At 59.4% G+C, this 22,345-nt stretch overlaps 1 protein-coding gene across 20 annotated transcripts in view; it reads left to right on the forward strand.

Annotated features, from left to right (window-relative positions):
• Positions 1 to 22,345, forward strand: part of CARD14 (caspase recruitment domain family member 14) — a 32,020-nt gene that overhangs the window by 9,178 nt on the left and 497 nt on the right. For 11 of the 20 annotated variants that reach the window (XM_074343855.1, XM_074343867.1, XM_074343866.1 and 8 more), the window contains 22 exons: positions 178 to 483; positions 668 to 864; positions 992 to 1,163; positions 2,738 to 2,964; positions 4,192 to 4,329; positions 5,382 to 5,707; positions 8,530 to 8,697; positions 9,808 to 9,927; positions 10,560 to 10,685; positions 11,090 to 11,233; positions 12,235 to 12,336; positions 12,849 to 12,991; positions 13,080 to 13,174; positions 14,451 to 14,511; positions 14,736 to 14,928; positions 16,364 to 16,481; positions 16,652 to 16,889; positions 17,861 to 17,924; positions 18,196 to 18,310; positions 19,185 to 19,358; positions 21,089 to 21,210; positions 21,870 to 21,985. In XM_074343855.1, the coding sequence (XP_074199956.1) occupies positions 1,084 to 1,163; positions 2,738 to 2,964; positions 4,192 to 4,329; positions 5,382 to 5,707; positions 8,530 to 8,697; positions 9,808 to 9,927; positions 10,560 to 10,685; positions 11,090 to 11,233; positions 12,235 to 12,336; positions 12,849 to 12,991; positions 13,080 to 13,174; positions 14,451 to 14,511; positions 14,736 to 14,928; positions 16,364 to 16,481; positions 16,652 to 16,889; positions 17,861 to 17,924; positions 18,196 to 18,310; positions 19,185 to 19,358; positions 21,089 to 21,210; positions 21,870 to 21,985 (2,870 nt within the window). In that variant the 5' untranslated portion in view covers positions 178 to 483; positions 668 to 864; positions 992 to 1,083. Of the gene's footprint in view, positions 1 to 177; positions 484 to 667; positions 865 to 991; positions 1,164 to 2,737; positions 2,965 to 4,191; positions 4,330 to 5,381; positions 5,708 to 8,529; positions 8,698 to 9,807; positions 9,928 to 10,559; positions 10,686 to 11,089; positions 11,234 to 12,234; positions 12,337 to 12,848; positions 12,992 to 13,079; positions 13,175 to 14,450; positions 14,512 to 14,735; positions 14,929 to 16,363; positions 16,482 to 16,651; positions 16,890 to 17,860; positions 17,925 to 18,195; positions 18,311 to 18,449; positions 18,694 to 19,184; positions 19,359 to 21,088; positions 21,211 to 21,326; positions 21,440 to 21,869; positions 21,986 to 22,345 lie in introns of those variants that run through there. The other 9 variants (XM_074343868.1, XM_074343858.1, XR_012499679.1 and 6 more) reach the window with 8 other exon arrangements.

Raw genomic sequence — 22,345 nt, forward strand, 5'->3', positions numbered from 1 at the left:
GTTGTTGGCAATCCCTGGCGTCCCTTGGCTTCCACAAGCCTCGCTCCAGTCTCCGCCTTGGGGGTCCCGGGGCTTCTCCCTGTGTGTCTGTCTCTGGGCCTCTTCTCTTACAGGGTCACCAGTCATATGGGATTCAGAGCCCACCCTAACAACCTCTTAACTTGATTACATCCGCAGTGACCCTGTTCCCAAATAAAGTCACAGTCGCAGGTGCTGGGAGCAAGGACTTCAGCATGACTTTGGAGGGAACACAGTTCAACCCATAAAACCCTGATTTATGAGCCTCCATCAACTGTTCCCCTGAAGAAACCAGGAATGGGCCACTTAAGGACAGAGCTCCTGCTCGCAGCCCCTCCCTCTCCTCCCTCACCCAGTGAGGCCTTTCCCACCCACACCCCTACCACCAGGCGCCTCGCTCTGGGTGCAGGACTTAGGAGAAGGGTGTTCGTGGGGGCTGGCCCCGTGATGACCAGGACACACCAGGTAACTACTACTCCTACCCATTCTCCTTTGTATTCTAGGGTTCAAAGCCCAGTTTCCTTCTAGAAACCTGCTTTCAAACCCTGAGGAAGTTTTTATAGTTACTGACCCAACTGTAGGAGCCAAAGATCTGTTGAATTATTTCCTGGATCAGAGTCTGCTTTTTTTTTTTTCTCCCCTGTATTAGTCTTTGGTGCCTGAACTTTGAGTTTGGTGCAAGTCACGTGGCTTGAAACAGATATGAGTTCATCTTAGCACTGGTTCTGGGGCTTTTCCCACTGGCCCCGCCCTGCCCAGCGGCTGGCAGCACACCTGGCCTCGAGGGGGACTCGGATCCCATCCCACTGCGAGGAGTTCCTGCACAGGCGCACGTGAGCAGCCTCGGTGAGTACTGGCTGGAGACCAGGCCCCTGGTGTGGGTTGTCGGGGGGCTGTCCGTGCGGACAGGACCCTCCGTGACCATCTTCTATTTCTCTCAGTTTACAAGGGTTGATTTGCTCTGATTTTCAAGCGTTTTTAGCACACAGACCCCTTCCAGAGGTATTCGACTCTGGCCGGTCCATCCTGTCATTCCAAGGGAAGAGAACCCGATCCCAGGACTTCATGGGCCTGACAGGCTCCCACCTGTGCCCAAGTGGATGCACAGGGACAGTCACTGGGGCACCAAGAGTGCTGGAGAAAAGGTAGCGAAGGCCTGTGCACAGGCGCATCGGCTGTGGTTTATTCGGGTAGCTGAATCCAGCACCCAGGTGAAAATGTATCAGGCGGCATGTACCCATCTGCTAAACCTCAGAAACAGGCTGAGCGTGGAGCCCCGCCCCAAGCGGTTCATGAACCACACAGAGACAGGTGCCCCGCGCTGCTCACAGTGAGACACACTAAATGCAGGACGTGGCCCAGCGGTTCCCTGGGGGGTGGGGGAGGGCAGGGCCTGGAGACCGCGGCCTGGGCTGTGTCAGCTGAGCCCTTCCTTAGAAAGGAGGCCCAAGTGCTCGGTGTTAAGACAGGTTGCGTCTGTGTGGCAGGGACCAGGATGTTTTACATCATCTGCAGGGGTTTTTTTTTGATATGCTTGAAACAGGCTGCGGTTTAAAGCATCTTAGAATTATTTAGATGGATCAGTGGGCTGATGACCTTGTGCTGGGGCTGGAGGGAAGAGGGGGGCTCAGGTGGGAACACAGCTGCAGGTGTGCTCGTGGCTGGCAGACTGGGCAGGGGCCCTCTGAGCCCCTCCCAACAGAAGGTCCTGGGTCCTAGACCAGCGATGGTGCCCCCTGCCCACGCCCCCTCCCTGGGCAGCTGCTGTCCTGGAGCTCTGAGGGTGGCTGCTTCACCAGTTCTGTCCCAGGATGGCCGGGGCTTGTGAACGCAGCCCTCCAGGTGGGGAGGCGGCCCCTCAGAGACCTGGCCGCCACTATCAGACCTACACACCCCGCGAGCCAAGGGGCCAGGCCTTTGCCACTCACTCAAAAGAGCCATTCCGTTGAGTCCCACAGTGTTCTGCAATACGCTTTACAAAGCACACTCCCTGGTGTCTCCGGACAAGTGTCCTGGGGCTGCTGGAAGATGACAGGTGTCCCCCACAGCAGGTAGAGCCGGTGTGCTTTCCGTGCCAGGACCCCTCCCCCAGCCCGCTTCCCACCACAGTGCCCCGCCCCCACGCTGCTGGGTGGACCGTGGGCGCCACCTCTGGTGGCTGAGTGGTGCGATCGGCCATCCAAACCCTCGAGGTTCCTCTAAGCAGTTTCTCATCACCTCCTTTCAACACTAACACCTTTTCCTCTCATGAAATATTAATATCACAGGTGTGCTGTGTGCCTGGTTATGCACATTTGTGCTTTATATGTAAAAGAGTAAGAATTTTTGCTCAAGAACCAGTTTTTGGCCCCTTGGGAGCTCTGTCATTCCTGTGAAGAATGAGTATTCTGGAGCCATCTGGTTTTTAGTATCTCGCTCATTCGGTGAATCAATTCCCCAGGCTGGGGGGCAACTTTCTGGGTTTTAAAGGCACATCCAGTCTCCTGGATCCAAAAGAAACCCAGTTCTCCTTGCTGTGCCCCAGGTAGAGGAATGGACTTGGCAGCAGTAAGGATAAAGAGTGTCCTCCCGCAGGTCACAGGACACCAGGGCAGAGTGGGTGCCGTGTCCTCTCCGAATGGGTCATTTCCCCCTACCAGTGGCGTGGGGAAGAGGGTTTTGGGTGGAGAGGCCTCCCGGACAGGAAGCCGCGTCCCTGACCCCAGCCTTTCGCGTCCAGGTGCTCAGGCCCTGTCATGGCGGAGCTGTGCCGCACGGACTCCTCGCTGGCGGCCCTGGACGAGGAGGTGCTGTGGGAGATGCTGGAGGACCACCGCTGCAGGATTGTGTGCAGCATCTGCCCCAGCCGCCTCACCCCCTACCTGCGCCAGGCGAAGGTGCTGGGCCAGCTGGACGAGGAGGAGGTGCTGCATGGCCCCAGGTTCACCAACACGGCCATGAGAGTTGGTGAGGCCCGGGGCAGGCCTGTCCCACGGAGCCAGGTCCTTGCATGTTGTGCTGGAAAGGCTGGTGTGGGGGTGGGAGTGGGCGGGACTCTAAGGAGCAACACCAAGGGGGTGTGAGGTCCCCACTCGAGGACACTGTGTTAGTGTCTCAGAGCTGCCGTCCACAAACTGGGTGACTTAAAACAGCAGAAATACCTTTTCTCACAGTTTGGAGGCCAAAAGTCTGAAATGAAGGTGTCAGCTGGGCCGAGCTCCCTCTGAAGGCTCCGGGGGAGAAAACTCCTGCCTCCTCCAGCTGGTGGCGGCCCCAGCGTCTTTGGCTTGTGGCGGCATCACTGCAGTCTCTGCCTCTGTCGTCGTGCGGCTTCTCTGTGTCTTCTGCCTCTAATGAGGATGCTTGTCTTGGATTTAGGGCCCACCTGGATAGCCCAGGATGATCTCATCTTGAGGTCTTTACCTTAATTATGTCTGCAAAGGACGTGTTTTCCAAATAAGGTTCTGCTGGCAGATTCCAAGTGGACATAACTTTGGGGTCCACAACTCCACCCACCCCGGGTGTCTCTGGAGCTGATTCTGTCTGGCTAACTGCATTTATTCATCCCAGAACAGGGGAGCTAACAGTGCCAGCATATGAGGTTGTTTGCTAGGAGAACTGAATGAGTTACTGCTGATCAGATACTCATTCTCAGGGCCTGGGCCACAGAAAGCAGGCAGTGAGTGGTAGCTGTCAGCCTGATGCCGTTTGTGCCTGTGGCCTCACGACCATCAAATACAGAAGAAATGAATTCGAGCTACTAAATCGAGCTAGAGTGATGGGATCTGGGTGGGCGTGGCAGGCGCCCAGCCTCTTGGGGACCCGGGCCCTGGGCCACTGCTATTTGCTTCCTTCCTCCCACCTGCTCCGTACGCACGTGTGTCTGCACAGGTTCACCACCACAGCTGGGAGGTCTGAGCGCAAAGGTCCGCCTCCTGCGTCTTTTATCCCCAATTCTTAGCACTTGGGTTGTACCAGTTCCTCAATAAATATCAGCCTGGCCCTTCTGCAGACTGACTGCCGTGGCGGGAGGACAAGGAGCCTACCAGGGCTGCAGGGGCCCCACCCTGGGGACCCTGGACAACTGCTTTTGCCTCCTGACTGCTAGATGTGCAAAGATGCCCCTCCCCACAGCCTGCTCCCCTCCCGCGGAACCCGCCCAGCACCGGTTAGCTAAGGCCATTGTCTCCCAAGGACATTTGCTGGATTTGCTGAAGACTCGAGGGAAGAACGGGGCGCTCGCCCTCCTGGAGAGCCTGAAGTTCCACAACGCTGACGTCTACACCCTGGTCACCGGGCTGCAGCCCGCCGTGGACTTCAGCAGCTTCAGTGGTGAGAGCTGGGTCTTTGATGTAACCTGGAGGGGGGCAAGGGGAGTCCTAGGGGGGCTTGCCTCGCCCGCAAGCTGTTCCAGACGTTTCCCTGCCCCCTCCAGGCAGAGGTTCCTGTCCCTGTGCCCCTTGCACTCTGGGGGTGAGGAGGCCCCCCACCACTAACCATAGTAGGGGTGGGTAGGAGGAGCCCATGACCTTGGGTTTTAAAAGAAAAGATTTGGGTGAAAGGGTATAGCTCAGTGGTAGAGTGCTTGCTTAGCATGCACGAGATCCTGGGTTCGATCCCCAGTACCTCCTTTAAATAAAAATAGTAAATAAAACTAATTACCTACCCCCCCCAAAAGCAAACCAAAAAAAGAAAGAAAAGGTTTGTCCCTAATTACCCAGCACCAAGAGATGACCCCTCGGGGCGTGGAATCTGCACTTCAGAGGTGCAGGCAGAGGACCGGTGTCCTTCCCTAGAAAGCCTTTGCTTGCAGCTGCTCTGGGCCTAAGGTGGAGGGGACCCCGGCCCTGCCCAGCTCCTGCTCCTGGGAGAGGAGCCTGCAGCCTCCTGTGTGTCCACTCAGCCCGCTGGGTGAAGGCTCCCAGCGGCTGGGTGGGAGAGGAGCCTTTACATTCACTGAGTGGTTTCAGGCTGCCCTGGAGTAGCTGCGGCGGCAGCGGGCCGGCTGGCTCACAGCTGTGGCTGAGAGAGCAAGTCTGCCTGTTCCGCATCACAGCCGTATTGACGGGACTCAGGGTCCGTTATACAGATCCACATTCTTCGTTATGTTTTCCTTAGGGTGACCTGAGAATGAACCTCTCGGCTGAGGGGGTCGGAGGAGCTGTGTCTGAACAGCAGGGTCCCACGGGAGGCTGAGAGTGGGTAGTCCTTGTACCAAAATCGCCTGCCGTGTTGTTTATTTAACCAACACATCGAGTCCTGCTGAGCCTGAAAGCTCTTAAGGCAACCAGCAGATTGAGAGGCATCCTGCTTGAGAGTCTGGGTGCAGGAAGCCAGACCCTGGAGCACGAGGAGCCCCCGGGCCCACCTGTCCCCTCCCGCAGGGCTCATGGAGACGTCCAAGCTGACCGAGTGCCTGGCGGGGGCCATCAGCAGCCTGCAGGAAGAGCTGAGCCAGGAGAAGGGGCAGAAGGAGGCGCTGCTGCAACAGAGCCGGCGCCTGCAGGAGCGCCTGGAGCAGGCGGAGGCCCGCGAGCGGAGCCTGCGCCAGCTGGAGGCCGAGCACGGCCGCATGCAGCGCGAGGTCAGCGCCCGCTTCCACGAGGTGCTGAAGCTGAAGGACGAGATGCTGGGCCTCTCGCTGCACTACAGCAACGCGCTGCAGGAGAAGGAGCTGGCCACCACGCGCTGCCGCAGCCTGCAGGAGGAGGTAGCCGGGGACCGCGGGCTGCCCTCCCCGGTCCAGCTCCTGAAACTCCCGCCCCTCCCTGGGATCCCCCTGCGGGAGGCTGACCCTCCTCCTCCACCAGGGCCCTGCCCCCGCGTGGCCTGCACTGGCGTTGCCGTGGACCGGCTGGCCTGTGAAGTGCCCGCTGCGGGGAGGCCCCCCCCCCCGCCTGTGTCTGGGGGCCCGTCTGGCTCTCCGGGAGCAGTGGCTATCATGGCCTGGGGTCCTACTCCCCTCTGGCTGCGTCAGTAACCAGGGGACGGTGGACGTCTGTCGCGCCTCCTTTGTCTCTCCTGGCTGGTCCTGGATTCAGGTGGGAGAACAGGAGTGCTAGCAGTGAGGCCCCCGAACCCCAGCAGTCTTTCAGCCGTTTTCCTGTTGGGGTGATTACCTTGTTGAGCCGCAAGAGTCCTTTCCTGAGGGTGCTCATTCCTTGTCGTTTTGGCATCTGCTTTTGCTTTTAACTATGGCACTGTTTCTTGTTTTTTTATTTTAAACTTTATTTAGGAAGAATTTCAAATCTACCCCAAAATATATGGCTAAAAATACAAGGGACACCCGTGTCCTCACTTTATCACTCGTGCTCGCTCTCTGTCTCTCTCTCTCCACACACGTGCGCGCTTTTTCCTGAAACACTTGAGCTGCGTTCATCACAGCCCTTTACTCCTAGACGTTTCGGTGTGTGTTTCCTAATAAGCAGATATCCCCTCAACGGCACTCATTACATTGATACAATCTTTTCAATCCAGTCTACTGTCAGTGTCCCAGTTTTATCTGTTGACCTAAATTACACCCTTTACGGCATTTTCCCTCCAGTCCGGGGTCAGGTGCTGAACCAAAATCACCAGTCATGCCGTTACTCCCGGCAGCTAGTAAACAATCTGGGGGTGGGGGGGGCGCTCTGACACCAGCGGGCACCCTGCTCCTCGTCAACACTTCCCCCTGGACTTGCCCAAACGCCTCTTTACTGCGGTGGCTGCAGAAGGATGAGCCCCGCCTTTTGGGCGCCCTGTGTGACCAGGTGGCCCTCGGCATCCTCACCCCGAGGAGGAGCCCTTCCCTCTCCCTGCTTGTACACCCATTCATGGGACAGACGCCTGTACTTCTGTTTCCAGTGGTCGGTGACATACTGCCCTTAATGAGTTTGGTGCTAAACGTGTCCCACATTTGGCCAGTGGCGGCCCCTTCAATCTGCGTTGTGTCCTGTGACATGACACGCCCCACGTTTTCTTAGCACTGACTCTCCCTTCCTGGCATCACAAAATATTCTGGGATCATCTCGTAGCCGCCCGGCCCCAGCTCCAGGGTCAGCCCTTTCTTGGATGGGCCCTGCTCCTGCTGGAGACCACGATCTGGGCTCTAGGTGTGCTCACTGCTCCTGGGTGTCTTTGCTCCTTTGCCCTTTCAGTAGGCAGAGCTAAGAACGTGCACGTGAATACACAGGTGCACATGCGTGTACAGACACGCGCACACGCAGGTGCGTGCCAGCACCCACGTGCAGACACGTATTTTAGAAATCATGAGTTCACACCCAAACCTCTAATTACAGCCACTCCCCCAGGGTTTCTCCTCGCCACCCCGTTCTTTGTGTGTGCTCCTTCCCCGGTGAGAGCCCTGGCTCCCGCAACATGGGCATGGTCCTCGCCTGCCCAGCCCTACGGCACCTCTGAAATAGTGTCAGAGTCACTTTGCCCACACCGGTAAAATGGACAAAACTGGGGTTTGCAGTTCTCCCCCTGCCGCCACCCAAGCTTCTGTGGTTAAAGGCTATGTTCATGAGTTACTGTATCTGCCCTGCCTCCTCTCTTTCTCCCTGCACTGAATCCCTCTCCCCCTTCATTGTGGTTGTGGTAATAGCTGGAAATGTAACTAGGTTCAGCTGTTTGAGTTACTTTCAGTGTTAGGTCTCGCCCTTCCCTTTTTGCTTTTTGAATCTGGAGACTGTGACATGCTGAATCCCGGCAGCCCGTAGCAGGAACGCGGGAACGGCTTATGGAAGGGAACTAGGTGTCAGGATGGGAGAGTGCGAGCACAGGGGTTCTTCCTTCTCCACTTGACCCAGGCCCCAGTGTGCGTGCTGGGCTCTTCCCCGACACCCACGCTTCCTGGCTCTGCCTCTGGGGAAATGCCCTCTCCCCAGGGGCACCACACCTGTACGCGGAGAGGCCAGGCCCGCTGGCTCGAGGTCCAAGTTTCTCTTGGACCACTACCCAGCAGAGCTGAGGCCGCAGGTCCTCACCAGGTGGTCTCCGGAGCCCATGGCCCTGGGCACGCAGCCGCTGGGTGCGAGGTGGCTCGCATTAGCACGCGAATTGCAGGTGTGTCCGAGCAGACTGGGTCCTGTGCTCCCAGGCACCTAGGCTCCATCTGACTTGCCTTCCCCTTCTTTTACTTACTGATTTTCATGAACCCACGTTCCCTTCACCTGACCTGTTTAGCAAAATGTTGGAAGGCAGAGAAGCCAGGGCCGTGCTGGAGGAGGCTTGCTGGCCGTTCACCCGGCTGGAAGGACCGTCAGGTCCAAGAGCTGGTAGTCAGGGCTCCTTGTTCTATTCCTGGGGGCTCTAGGCCAGTGACTTAACCCCTGCACCTCATCTATAAAATAAAGCCAAAATGCTTTTCTCCCCCTGGCAGGGGTTAGGACTAATACAGGTAAAACCCGTTCGTGGATTTTGAAATCTCAGGAGAGGGACCTCTTTGAGTACGAACAGCAGCATCCTTAAGGAGAAAGGTTGTGAACAGATGTGATGCTGGTCTGGTGGAGAGGCAGCAGTGACATCCTTCCTCGCGCCTCCTCCCTGCAGCTGTATCTGGTGAAGCAAGAGCTGCAGCGGGAGAAGATGTCTTCTTCCTGTGAGCGGGAGTCTCGAGAGCGGTCGCTGAAGATGGCGAGCGGCCTGGAGCCTGAAGACGAGGAGCTGAGCCGCCTGAAGGAGGAGAACGAGAGACTCCGCTCCCTGACGTTCAGCCTGGTGGGTCCTGGTCCCCTCGAGATGCAGCCCCCCGCCCTGGTCCCCCCGAGGCTCAGCCCCCCACCCTGGCCCCCCTGAGACTCAGCTCCCCGCCCCGGCACCCTGCTGAGACTCAGCTCCCCCCCCCGCACCCCCCCAAGACTCAGCTTCCTGCCCCAGTCCCCCCAAGGTCAGCTTCCCGCCCAGCAGGGACTGTCCTTGGTCTCAGCCTGTGGCCTCCACACTGTGGATGGCTGACAGGTGGTCCCGTTGAGGTGTGGCGAAGGACTGGGTGAGATGAAACCCAGTGACTCACCCCCACTGCTCCTTCTCACGTCCCTCCGTCCTGCTCTCCCCCGGCCCTGAACGTTGGGAGAACCCACAGCTATTGCAGACGAACTCAGAAGCCTCCCTCAGCTGGTTTGCTGCCGTGTTGTTTTCAAGTAGATGGGGCTGGTTATAAAGGATGAGATTAGCTTTAAGGGTGTGTGTGTGGGTGGGGGGCGGAAGGGAACCTTTCTGCCTGAAAAATATTCTGCCGTCCTGCCCATACGGGCACAGGGGTGTGGGGATTGTAGGATGCAGAGAATTTAGTGACCAAAGCCCTGGAATTATGCAAACCCTCTGCTTCTCCTCTTCAGTCCCTTTCAATCAAAAGTATCTATTTCTTGAGCTGGTCCTTCAATAGACGTTCACGGGGTGCGGGGCAGCCCGCCGCCCTGGCACTGCCGTCACAAGGCCTGGGCTGGGCCATTGTTCATTAAAGTGGGCGTGAGAACTGAATGACATGCTGCTGGCGTTCCCGCTGCTGGAAGCTCCGGGGGTGGACTTGTCAAAGGAGCGGGCAGAAACTTCCTAGAGGGAGGAGGTGCGGCGCCCCCCTTGGCGGCTCTCAGCCTTCTCTGCTCCGTGCCCTCGCCACGCGCGTGTGCAGTGGAAATGCACGTGCCCCATCCCGGTTGCTGAGCTTGCCTTTTCTCCTGCCTGCCGTGCAACAATAAGGCTAAACCCACCCACACACCCAGCCTCGAAGCTTCCTGCCTCCTACCCTCAGGATGGGGTGCCACGGTGCTCCTTCAGGGCCAGGCCTCTGGGGAGGTCTGGGCCCCTGGGCTGACCTGTCCTTGCCAGGCGGAGAAGGACATTCTGGAGCAGAACCTGGACGAGGCCCTGGAGACCAGGCAGCAGCTGGTGGACCGCATTCACTCTCTGCGGGAGCGGGCCGTGGCCGCTGAGAGACAGCGCAAGCAGGTGAGCCTCCGGGCTGTGCGTAGGGCCGGGACTGCCCGTCGGGGCGGGGCAGGGTGGGTGGGGAGGGGAATCAGATTCTTTAATCCACACTGAGCTTAAAACCAACTTTGCCTAATGAAGGTGTTGGCCCGTTTGTTTATTCCTCCATCAAAGCCGTACCGTCACAGTCTGACACTAGAGGTCACGTCTACTCGCGGGGTGGTCAGAAGACAGGCCATGCAGACACATGATTAAAGCACAGAGTGATTTCAAGTGTATGGCGCCCCCAGAGGCGAGCCGGAGGTTGATTTAGTTGCTATAAAAGGCACAGGGAGGACAAGGAGAAAGAAGACGGTGGAAGAGAATGCGGCAGGAGGAGGGAAATTATTTATGGGTTTGGGACGTGGAATAAATAAGACACAGTTAGGCGTGCAGCGCCCGTGTGCACTTTGATGACTAAATTAAAATACGACCAGCGCAGCAGCTCTGTAGATGCGCCGGAAATCCAGCACTTAGGAAGCGAGCATGAATTCGCCTAAGTTCCCTCTAGAGCCTCTCCCCACCCTCTCCCTGAGGCCCCCACCACACCTGTCCTCAGTCCCCTCCCCAGAGCCACTGACCTCCGTGGGCCGGCCTTGTCCCCCTCTGCCCAGTACTGGGAGGAGAAGGAGCAGACCCTGCTCCAGTTCCAGAAGACGCAGGCGGACTGTGAGATCTACAAGGAGAGGCTGGGCGCCCTGCAGAGCCACGTGGTCGAGCTGCAGAAGGAGCGGGACCAGGTACCGGGAGAGGCATGGCTCCGAGAGCAGCAGGTGCCACCCCTGCGCGCCTCGCTCAGAAGGGCCCTCTGGGCGTGGCCGAAGGCTGGCCAGCCGGGTCAGCCACCCTCAATGGCAGCTGGTTCCAGACTTGGGGTCTCTCTCCTTGGTCCTGGGGAGGTTTCTTAACTCCCTGCGGCTGCCGTCTGGTGCCACGCTCGCTGTACACTGCCCTCCCGCCTTCCTTTCCGGCACAGGGTGTTCGTGTGCACCCCACCCGCCGTGTGTACTAAAGCCGCACGGTTTACATGAAGAGAGCATCGGAGTCCAGGATAAACGTGGGCCAGAAACGGGGGCCCTCTGGCTGGACTCCTGCGTCGTGGTGGCCCCTCCGCTCTGGACATTGGCTCTGTCTCTGCCCGCAGGCCTACTCAGCAAGGGACGGAGCCCAGGTGGAGATTTCTCAGAGCCTGACGGAGAAGGACGCCCTCCGCAGGAAGGTGTTTGAGCTGACAGACCAGGTCTGCCGGCTGCGCCAGCAGCTGCAGGCCAAGTTGCTGCCGCCCGGGGTGAGCGCCGCCAGCTGAGAGCGGGGACACGGACGTGCTCGGAGCGGGACGGAGCTGGCCACCGGGCCCAGCTGGCACTACCGGGTCCAACTGCAAACACCGCGCGGGCTCCCGTGAGCGGCCCGTGTGGCCGGATGTTGACGGGGCCCAGCTGGGCAGGCTGCGTCTGCTCCTGCACCTCTTTTATAACAGTGTGCACCTCATAGAAGGGGCAGCTTAGCAGAAGGTTCTGGAGACTGTAAAGGGTGGTGTTTGATGAAGAAAGAAAGCATAGGAAGCTGTACAGGCAGCACTTACTCTGGTGGGTGAAACCTCCGTGGGAGGCTTGCAAGTCAGTTATCTGAGCGCCGGGTGACAGACGCGTGGTGTGGAGGTCTGCGTCTGCCCGGAGCTGACACGACTGTAAGGCCTCTAATTAGAGCCTCGTCAGCAACGCAGCTCCAGGCAGCCTGGCAGGCGGGCGACACTCTTCAGAGGTGCCCGGGACCCGGGTGGGAGGCACAGCCAGACCCTCCCCTCCCCGTGCAGCGGCCCCCGACCTCCCTCCCCCCTCACCACAGCAGCCATGTTCACAAAATACATAACGCGCATAAGAAGGACTGACGGACGGGCAGCAAGCTGCTAGCCATGCCGTCTCTGCATGTGGGAGGACGAGCCCACTTTGTTTTCTTCTCCAGTCGCCTCCCCCGCCGCAGCAGCCTGCATAGACGTGTTATACGTTAAGTGTGTGCCATCTGTCTAACCAGGAGAGTATAAGAGATATCACCCGAAAGGAGCGAAGTGCAGGCGCCAAGCCGCTTGCTCTGTGTCCCCGTGGTCGGTGCCTGCAATGCCGGGCTCCCAGGCCAGGAGGAGGGGACGTACCTGTTTTGTCTGGAAGCCAATGAAAGGAAACCTCCTGGTGGCTGGAGGCTGGAGATGGGGGTTAGGGCTTGGTAGAAACCCCAAGGGCATCCGAGGACGTTCCCTGAACTAACCAGCCGTGTGGCTGTCTCTGGCAGCCCAAGGAGGAGGTGGGGCCCAGGGAGCCCTGTCCGAAGGGGAAGCAGCGGCTGACGCGCACGTTTGCCCTCTGCCCGCGGGACGACGGCAGCCCCTCTGAGGTACGGCCAGTGCCTCTGGTGCCACGGGCGGGGCCCAGACCAGGTGCACCCTCGCCTCTTGGGGCAGAAGGGGGCCTGGCACATAGCAGATGCTAAAGAGATGCCTATTAAGTGAACGGAGGGGTACACTCAGATCCACGCTGCACGCCTGCGTCCTCCAGCGCCACTCACTGCTCTTGCACGTTTACACGCCACCAGCACGTGACTTGGCTGCTTGGGGCGTCGGTTGCTGTATGTGTGAAGTGGGAGACCATATACACCACCGTGTAGATTTATCATGAGACTTAAGCAATGGAAGATACAGAACGCAGCTAATAGCCTGGCACATAGTAGGTGCTTGATTATTGTGACCTAGCTCTGTGCTCCTCCCTCCCCTCTGTCTCACTGCCTCTGCCCTGTCAGGGGGAGGCTGTGGCTTGTTATGACTCCCCTTACACACTGGGGCAGCAGGGAGGTGTCCTGGGTGGTCCCCGTCTGAGCCCCATGCTGACCTCTGCTCCCACCTCCTGCAGTCTCAGCTCTGCTCCGACCTGAGCGCCACGTCCAGCCGCGAGCTGGTGGACAGCTTCCGCTCCAGTAGCCCCGTGCCTCCCAGCCAGCAGTCCCTATACAAGCGGGCCGCGGAGGACTTCCGGGAAGACCCCTGGTCTTTCAGGTAGAGCAGGACTGGTAATGGGGTCCCATGACTCGGGCCCCCTGGCAGCCCACTGGGATGCTGACTTCCATCTTCTTACGTGTTGTAGTAGCTGCCCGGAAATCCTGGAGGTAGACCAGGGGAGCTGCCTGGGTGCCAAGGTGGACGACGCCGACCTGGACTATGAGATTGTAGACCGGGCAGGTGAGTGCACCCCCCAGCCTCTGCAGCCACTTACCTCCCCTGGGCTGGGGATCTTCAGGAAGGTGGGTGAGGCACCTCAGGCTCTCCAGGAGATGGGCAGAGAGGAGTGAACTTGACTGCTGCCCTGCCCGGGCCTGTGGCAAAATCCAGGCTGCCTGGCAGCTCAAACCAGTGTCCAGATACGCTCTGTTTACTGGGTGTGCTTTTGTTCCTCCCCGGAGGCCAGGGGAGTTGCATTCACCTCCATGTCCAGCTCAGCACTGACGTTCAGCAGCCCCAGGCACGCGTGTCCTCTCTCTGTCCCTCCCTGCTCTGACCCGTGGACACTTGGGCCTCCTAGTGACATCAGAGGGCATCAGGCTTCTGAGCTCACTGCTCCTGGCCAAGGTGCCTGCTTCTGACCTGAGTGGTCCTCCCTCCTGAGACCTCCCATCTCTCCTGCGGCTTAGTCCTCATGCTTCTGACTCGAATCAACGGAGAGGACCCGCCTAAGGCAGAACCGACCTGGATGTGAGATCAGGAGCAGGGGAGTCGTTGCTCTTTATTGTCCTTTGTATGATTCTGCGTAATGTCCTGATTCACATGCTTTTAGTGGAACTGACCTCAAGTACGTCAGGAACACATAATTTCACTCGGCTTTGAATGTAAGCATGAGTGGACATGTGCCTGTGAGCTGGGTGCAGGCTGCCGGCCCCTGGTCCTCGGGAGCAGCTCGGGAGGTGAGGAGGGGAGCCTCACCTGCAGGAAGGCTGATGCCTGGGCTGAGGGCTGCCTGCCTGCCTCACAGGCCGCATACAGGCCTAGGTGAGACCCTGGGGCCTCTAGTCCTGGGACTGCCAACTCAGGGGCCTGCCACGGCCAGCTGGGTGGCAGTGTGGCCTGGGGCGTGCTGGCGATGGCTGCCACACAGAAGTAGGGACCCAGGGCTACACTTGATTTGATTTTCCAAGTGAAACCAGAAATCCACGCTCCAGAGTCCCTGTCTTATAAAATGTTGGCAACTCATTTGAATATCGCAAAGGGACACGACGTAGGTCAGACCCTGGTGGGTGCAACTCTCCATGAGCTACTCCTGCTCTGAGGGAGGTGAGTCAGGATTCTAGACATCAAGGAAGGGAGGCAGAAGAGAAGGTTCAGCTTCCCTGAAAGGACAGGTAGGGGGTGCTCGTGGCTAGGGGTGGGCACTGGAGCTGCACAGGTGAGCCGGGGCTCCGTCAGGAGTAGGGAGACCTGGGGGGCCAGCCTGGCTCCGTGTCTAAGCCCAGCTTCCTCCTAGACCTTCCAGAGTCTGAGAACAGCCTGCAGCCGTCCTCTGGGGACCCCTGCCTCTCCACCAGGTGAGCAGAGGGCGGGGGCCAGGGCCAGCAGGTGGCAGAGCAGAGCGAGGGCTGTGTTCCACCACTGTTGGGAGGTGACAGCCTTTCTGAGGATGAGGTCAAGGAGGGGGAAGGAAAATTCCAGAATGCTGGGCTAGAGGGCCGATGGGGAGGCGGCCTCGCCCGACTGCCTGGCCCCACTCCTGCACTGGGCCTTGTGAGCTCGTACCCCTCCCCTCCCGCAGCAGCATCCCGGTGCGGCGGAGGCCGGCCCGCAAGATCCTGAGCCAGGTCACGGTGCTGGCTTTCCAGGGGGATGCGCTGCTGGAGCAGATAAGCGTCATTGGTGGGAACCTCACGGGCATCTTCATTCACCGGGTCACACCGGGCTCCGCGGCCGACCAGATGGCCTTGCGCCCTGGCACGCAGATCACGATGGTGAGTGTGCCCTGGAGCCCGGCATCCTCTCAGAGGCGGTAGCGGCAGCCGCAGACCCAGCTTCACGAAGGTGTGGTGTTGGCGTGGCCCGAGCTCCTTCTCGGGCTGATGGAAATCAGAGCGTCACACCCACTTAGAGGAGAGCCCCAGGGACTCGCCCCAGGGACTCTCGCCAGGCCCCTGCACCCTCCTGCAGGCCGACATCCTCGGGCCCGGAGGGTGGACTTGCGAGCCGAGCGAGGCTGGGCCCGCGCAGTGAGAGGACTATGGGCTGCGGCAGTCTTGACCCAGGGATCTTTCGACAAAGGCCATGTACGATTCTGATGGGGGCTTTTTTTTAAACTGTAAACTGTTCACTGTCATTGTGTGTGTGCGTGTGTGTGTGTGTGTGTGTGTGAAAAGACACATAACAAAACTCACTATTTTAACTATTGGGGGCATTTTAAAACTTTTTTATTGTAAAATATTCATTAAATTGCAGAAAACCTAAGTGTACAACTTAACTAATTATAGTATTAAGCAGACACATGGACAGGGAGGTGACTTTGATGGCGCCTAAAAGCAGAATCATTAAACTTCAAGCTTTTAAGAATAGAAAGAAATGAGCAAACAGGCGTCACCCATTCCTGAGGCCCCACCGGGGGGTGGGTCGTAGGGCGTGAAGGCAAGTGCTGAGTGGACAGGGAGGGGCTGTGCCCCCGGTCAGGAGTCCTGCGAACCCCACAGCTTCCCCCTAGCTGTCCACATGCCAAGCCGAGCTCTTGAATGGTCACATGTGGAGCTCCTGATGTGTCACCCGGTAGGTAGTCTGACCCCTCTCCGCCCCACGACACAGGCCCCTCGTCACGTTTCTGAGAGTCCTCGAGGTTCGCAATTATCAGCTCACGTTGTGGTTACAGCAGTGGAGCCCCTATATGAGACAGTCCTGATATCCCAGTGGGGCCAGTTCAGTTCTAACGGTGTTAGAAACACATTTTTTTCTCATAAAAACATGAACTCTCCTAAACTGAAACACCACCAGGAACGAGTGAGTGGACGAGAGCCCCGTGGGTTTCACAGCTGGGGACGTGGTGGCCTGAAGGGTGCCCTGGCAGCTGGTGCCTGGAGGCCAGGGATGCCACAAAACATCCTGCAGGGCCCAGGGTGGCCCCAGATGTCAGTAGTCCCAGGCTGAACACTGCCCTGGAACAGAGCATGTCATAGGGCAGAAACTCGGGGCACAGGGGCCATCTCAGTACACGATCTCGGGCGGAAGGTGTGTAGCCTGGAGACGCTGTACCAAGACGTCCCGACGCCGGGCGGGTGATGGACGAAGGCTCTGAGGGCGCGTGTGGGTGTCCGGGAAGGCGTGGGTCTCCTGCGGGGCACACGCCTACACTCAGACTGTGGCTGCAGAACCCTGATCAAAGCAGTGACCCTCGAGATTTGCCCTCAGGTGGAAACGGAGCCCTTGTCCAAGGCCGTCCTGGAGGGCATGACCCTGGAGCGAGCCGTCAGACTTCTCCAGAGGGTGAACGGCTTCTGCTGCCTGTCTGTGAAGGTCAACGTGGAAGGTACACAGTCCTCAGCCCCCTCCCCTTCCCCCAGAGGCCACCAATGCCAAGGCTCCCGGCGCATTCCAGAGCCAGGCTGGGCCCCAAGTCTGCAGAAGCTCTCGGGGCAGAACCGTCCTCTCGGGGGATCCGGCCCCAGGGTTACCTGTCCTCATGTCCTCTTTGATTAGGTTATAAGAAGCTGGTCCAGGACATGGAAGCCAAAGTGGCCACGTCAGGGGACTCCTTCTACATCCGGGTCAACCTGGCCATGGAGGGGCGGGCAGAGGGGGAGCTGCAGGTGCACTGCAACGACGTCCTGCACATCACAGACACGCTGTTCCAGGGGGGCAGCTGCTGGCATGCCCACCGCGTCAGCCCCCAATGCACCAAGGGCACCGAACACGGCGCTGTCCCCAACTACACGAGGTGAGTGGCCATCGTGGGCCCCACCCCTTCCCCCAGGGGGGTGGCACTGCGTGGTCTCACTTAGCATGGGGGTCCCCTCCTGCCCGGGAGGGACAGCCTTCCTGAGGCTCCCTCCACTGCCCAGGGGTAGAGGGTGGGGTGCCTCAAAGAAGTGGAATGCCACGTTCACTGCTTAGACGGGGCTTTGTGAGAAGGGATGGACCTCAGTCCCAGAGCACTCTAGAGCATTCAGGACCAGTTTCTCTCCCTCAGCAGTACTGACATTTGGAGCTGGCTCACTCTTCGTCCTGGGGGGCCGTCCAGGTCACTGCAGGATGTTGAGTGGCATCCTGGCCCCCACCCGCTGGGTGCCAGTAGTGCCCCTCGCCCCAGGTGTGACAACCAGGGATGTCTCCTGTGCACCCTGGGGGTAGGTGACCCATCGAGCTGGTGTGTCCAGGGCTGTCTTGGTTTTAGCACAGAAAACCCCATATCCCGGGCAACCCCAAGTCCTGGGCCAGCCAGGCCAGCCGGTGCCCTCCCTGGGAGCAGCGTCTCCCCCGCGCAGAACCACATTCTGGATCAGCCATGGGGCACAGAGCGCAGTGTCTTGTCCGGCTCAGTACAGATTCTGTCACCTGGAGGTCAGACTCAGCGGGGGCAGGGAGAGGCCTGAGACTGCATTTCCAGCACGGTCTCTGGGTGATGCCAGGCTGAAGTCCACAGGCCACACCGGGAGAAGTGAGGGTCTGGAGCACTGGCCTCCGGCCTGCTCACACTGCGTCAGCCGGGTCCCACCTCAGGACAACTCAGCTGGCATCTCCAGGGTTGGGTGGATGCTCTGCAGGTTTTTACAAGCCCAGAGGGCTGTAGTGGCCTCCGGGGTGGAGAACTGCGGCCTGTGCAGGGGGGTGTCCTGGGGCACTGGGCCGGGGCGTCCTCTCCCGCCCAGCCCTCCCTGAAGCTGGGCCGGGGCGTCCTCCTCTGTGCAGGGCCCAGCAGCTGCTCATCGGCCTCATCCAGGACATGGCTCATCAGAGCACCGTTGCCCGCAAGGTGAGGCGGCGAGCTCACCCGGCCAGCCCAGATCCTGGATGCCGGGTCCCACTCGGGTGGGCCTTGCCTCTCTCCCGTGGCCTTCCTCCTCCCCAGGCTCACATCATCTGGAGGCAGGGGCCCAGTCGACCCTGCCTTCCACTCAGAGGGTCCCACCTGGGGTGGGCTGGAAGACAGGCACAGCCTGGAGGTCCAGGGACCACCCTGGATTTGCCGGGGGTGGGGTACCAGGCCCCCAGTCCTGTGTGGACGTCCCTTCTCCCCCATCCAGCAGCCTTCTGGGGGAGCCCGAAAGTTGGTCCGCATCGTCAGTGTGGACCGAACCAAGGCCAGCCCTCTGTGGTCATCCTTTGATGGGGGCCAGTTGGACCCAAGCTGGGCAGAAGGTGAGGTGGGTGGAGCTGGTGGAGGGTCTCTGGGAGTTGCTCTGGTTGGTCAGCCGGGTCAGGGTGACCCCACTCACCTAGGCCAGAGTCAGTGTTTTAAGAATCATAACTGATGTCTGTGTGTCTTTCTGGAGAGCAGTTGAGGTGCACAACTTCAATGTCCTTTAACCAGCACTCCTGTACTTCTGTAACCCGCCCTGATAAAACGGTCTGAAGCCACTGGTATGATCACGTGGTCAGCAGTCCCTTTAGAATAGTGCAGCGTGAACTCCCTCCAAGTGCCCAGCGTTGCACAAACCAGTGGACCCCTCAGACAGCTGCTGAGGAACGGGTGTGGGCATGAGGCCGTGACAGAGGCCAGCACAGCCCGGACCCCCGAGCAGGTAAAACTGTGCAGGAAGATGAGCGGAAGTGAATTTAGAGGAAGGTGAATGTTCTCCTTGAAAAGTTTTCTGAGTGCATAATCTAACCTGGATGACCAGGAGCGAAGAGGAGGGACTCAGGAGGGAGGGAAGGACTGGGGTTGAGTCCTTGGAGGCCAGGGCTGACAACACAGGAGGTTTCCAGATCGTTTAGAAGGAAGAAAGTGGGCTTCTATCCTCTTTGTGGGCCAAATGAGGAGAACAACTTGAACTGCAGCTTGCGGAGCTACTTCTGGGGAACCACAGGGCATCTGGTCAGCCAGCACAAGGGAATCGCTCAGCCAGGGTGGGTGTGGAGCGCACAGTGCATCGTGCCAGACTCCATGTGGCCCTGCAGTTGCTGGGGCTGTACCAGCGCGCAAAGCAGACGTGTCCCTCCGGGGGTGGGGCCGGGGACCTGGTGACGCGAGGGAGCAGCCTGGCCCAGCGGCTCACAGCTCTTCTCCCCGCAGAGCCCCCCACCATGGGCTTCTGGGCCGAGAGCTGCTTCACCCTGGTGCCCTACACCCTGGTGCACCCCCGCCGGCCCAGCCAGGCCCGGCCTGTGCTCTTCGTGCCCGGGGTAGTCGGGAAGATCCTGATCAAGAAGCTGTGCCTCCTCCACGGGTTTAAGAGATGCCTAGCAGGTAGGCGCTCAGCTGGGAGTCCCGCCTGGCTGGTGGCTGGCGGAGCAGGGCCTCGGCAACACTCCATGCCTGCTTTCAGGAGGGCAGCATGGCCAGAGGAGGTCGCAGGGAAGCCGTGACAAAGGACCACCAACTAGGGGGCTGGAAAGGCAGAGATTTATTGTCTCACGGTTCTGGAGGCCAGAAGTCTGGAATCAGGATGCCCCCGCAGGCCGCCCTCCCCCTGAAGGCCCTAGGGGCGCGCCCTCCGGCCCCTTCCTGCTCTGGCGGCTTGGGGTTGCATCGCTCCAGCCTCCGCCTCCTCGCCTCTCTATCTTCACACGATCTTCTTACAAGGAACCAGTCACTGGACTTAGGGCCACCCTGCTCCTGTGTGACCCCATCCTAACTAGCTCCGTGTGCAAAACCCTGTTTCCAACAAAGGCTGCCTTCTGAGCTTTCAGGCGGACGTGGATTTTGGGGGGCTGTCATTCCACCCGGAGCGGCTACTGGCGGCAGATAGGCTTGTAGTTAACCGGAGCTGTACGACCAAAGGGCTCTGTCCTCCTGCCCAAAGCCACTCCATGTAGAGCCATGGAGACGGACCGGCCACTGGGGATCCTGGGTCCCAGGGGACAGAGCCTGAGTGTCCCTGCTCAGCAGGAAAGGTGGTTTGGCAGGTTGGAGAGTGGGAGTTAGCTCCTTGTCGCTTTCATCTACCCACCCACTGCCCCTCCGTGGTGGCTCCAGGGAGAGCTGTGTCACAGCCTGAGTGTGAACAGGGCCTGCCCTTCCCTCCTGGAGTCCAGAGGGGACAGAGGGCAGCGGGCTTGGTCCACGAGGTTCCTCCGGCGAGCACCGGCTGTGTGCCAGGCTCTGTGTAGGGGGCTAGAGACAGGGAGTTCAAGAGGCCCTCGGAGGTCTGTTCTGCCCTGCTGGAGAAAAACACCTAAAGACACGGCGTAAGCTCCGTGATGGCCAAAAGCGGGAGTCCTGGGAGGGGGCAGGGATGGAGGCTGTGATCTGATGGGCAGGCAGGAGTTTGTGAGCAGAACAAGGCAGTCCAGGCTAAGGGAGCAGAATGTGCAAGGGCACCGAGGCACAGGTGGCATGACAGGGGCGGGGGCAGGCACCCGGACGTGCCATGCTATGTAACAGGCAGGGAGACATGACCGGGCCTGGTCCTTGAATGCCTGTGGTGAAGATGGCTTGGAGAAGGGCGTGGCTAGGGGCTGGGAGATGAGCTGAGGACCACCAGAATGCCGGGAGCCAGAGGGGGTGCAGCAAAACCACAGTCAGGAGGAAAGGGCAGCCCTGAGAGCCATCTGCAGGCTGGGATCACCAGGATCTGGGGGCACTTTGGAAGGCGGAGGCCAGCAGGAGAGCACGCTGGGGACAAAAGTGCCCCTGGATGAGAACCAGTGATTTGAAATCAGAGGGATTTCTGGATGCAGGAAGTTGGATATGTGAGTTTGGAGCCTGGAAAGTGATAGGAGAGGGGTTATCTACATCTGTCCCTCCTTCCTTCCTTCCTTCCAACCATCCACCCATGTCCTGGCACTGACTGTGCACCTGCTGTGTCTGATGATTTAGGGTGAACGTGCCGGGCACAGACCCCTGGGAGCGGGAAGAGCAGGGGCACACAGGACGGGCTTCCCAGAGCTGGTGGGGGTCCATGGGGGCAGGGGTGTTTGGCACGGGCTCCTGCGGGAACAGCTGGGTGTGTGACATCCATCAACTGTCACCTGCAGAGTACCTGAGCCAGGAGGAGTATGACACCTCCTGCCAGAGAGGGGACATCATCCAGGAGAGGGAGGCACCCGGTGGCCACTACTGTGTGACCCGCAGAGCAGTCGAGTCCCTCATGGAAAAGGTAAGAGGTAGGGGGGGGCTCCAGAGGAGGGCAGTGGGAAAGGGCAGGAAAGGCCAACCGCTAGGGCCCCCGGACACCCCAGGTTAGTACTCAGCTCGTGTCTGGTTCCATCCCAGGAAGACACACCCTGCTTCTGCCACCTGGAATCCACGTGATCTTGGGCGAGCCTCTTCGCTCCCCTGAGCCTCTTCCTCTGCAGCAGGGAGCGTTCAGTAAACACCTGTAATGAGTAAGATGGAGACGGCCCTCCTAAGGCCCAGCGCGTGCGCTAAGCAGCTCGCTGGAAGCAGTCGAGTTTATATGAACTCAAAGAGCCAGGGCAGCTGAGTCGGAGGCGGGACAGCCCCATCCCCCCCACCCCCGACTCCCAAGGGGGTTGACAGAGCCGTCCGGCTCCTAGGGTGTGAGCTCCACGCGGTCTCAGTCCCAATGGCCTGTAATGTCTAGACTTCCCAAGTGAAAAATCAAATGGATGGGAACTTTTAAAACTGTACAGGAAGCACCCTTGCACAAAGGGGCATTCCCGAATTCTCTTCCTGTTCTCCTTACAAACCTCCGTCCTACCTGACCTTTCGCTCCCCTCTCTCGGCGCCACTCCCAGGTGTGGGCCCCCCTTCTCCCTCTGGGGCGCATGATCTTGACCCACTTCTCCCCTCCAGAACACCCACGCCCTCCTGGATGTCCGGCTGGACAGCATCTGTGTCCTGCACAAGATGGAAGTCTTCCCCATCATCATCCACGTCTCCATCAACGAGAAGGTGGCAAAGAAATTCAAGTAGGCGCCCCCCTGGAGGCTTGTGGGGGGGTCAGAACGGGCACCAGACCTCACTGTAAGGCCCACGGTGAGCACGTCCAGAGCCCATGACAGTTTCCAGGAACTCACCCATGCCAGCCCCTGAAGTGTCACAGGGCAGTTCCCCCACAACACCCAGGACAAAGGCCATACGGCCCACCCTCGGGGAGCAACCCAGAGCGAGGTGAGACCCTAGAACCTGCCTGACCTTGGCCAAGGCCACACGTTTCCTGGGGCGCAGCTGGCAGTCCATCCGTGTTAGGTGAGGACGAAGGCTGAGAGCCCCCACTTGGATCAGGGCTAGAACAAAGCCAGATGTCCCGCTGCCCTCGTTATAAGGTG

This window comes from Camelus bactrianus, chromosome 16, assembly GCF_048773025.1.
Source record: "Camelus bactrianus isolate YW-2024 breed Bactrian camel chromosome 16, ASM4877302v1, whole genome shotgun sequence".
In the NCBI taxonomy this organism is placed as follows: Eukaryota; Metazoa; Chordata; class Mammalia; order Artiodactyla; family Camelidae; genus Camelus; species Camelus bactrianus.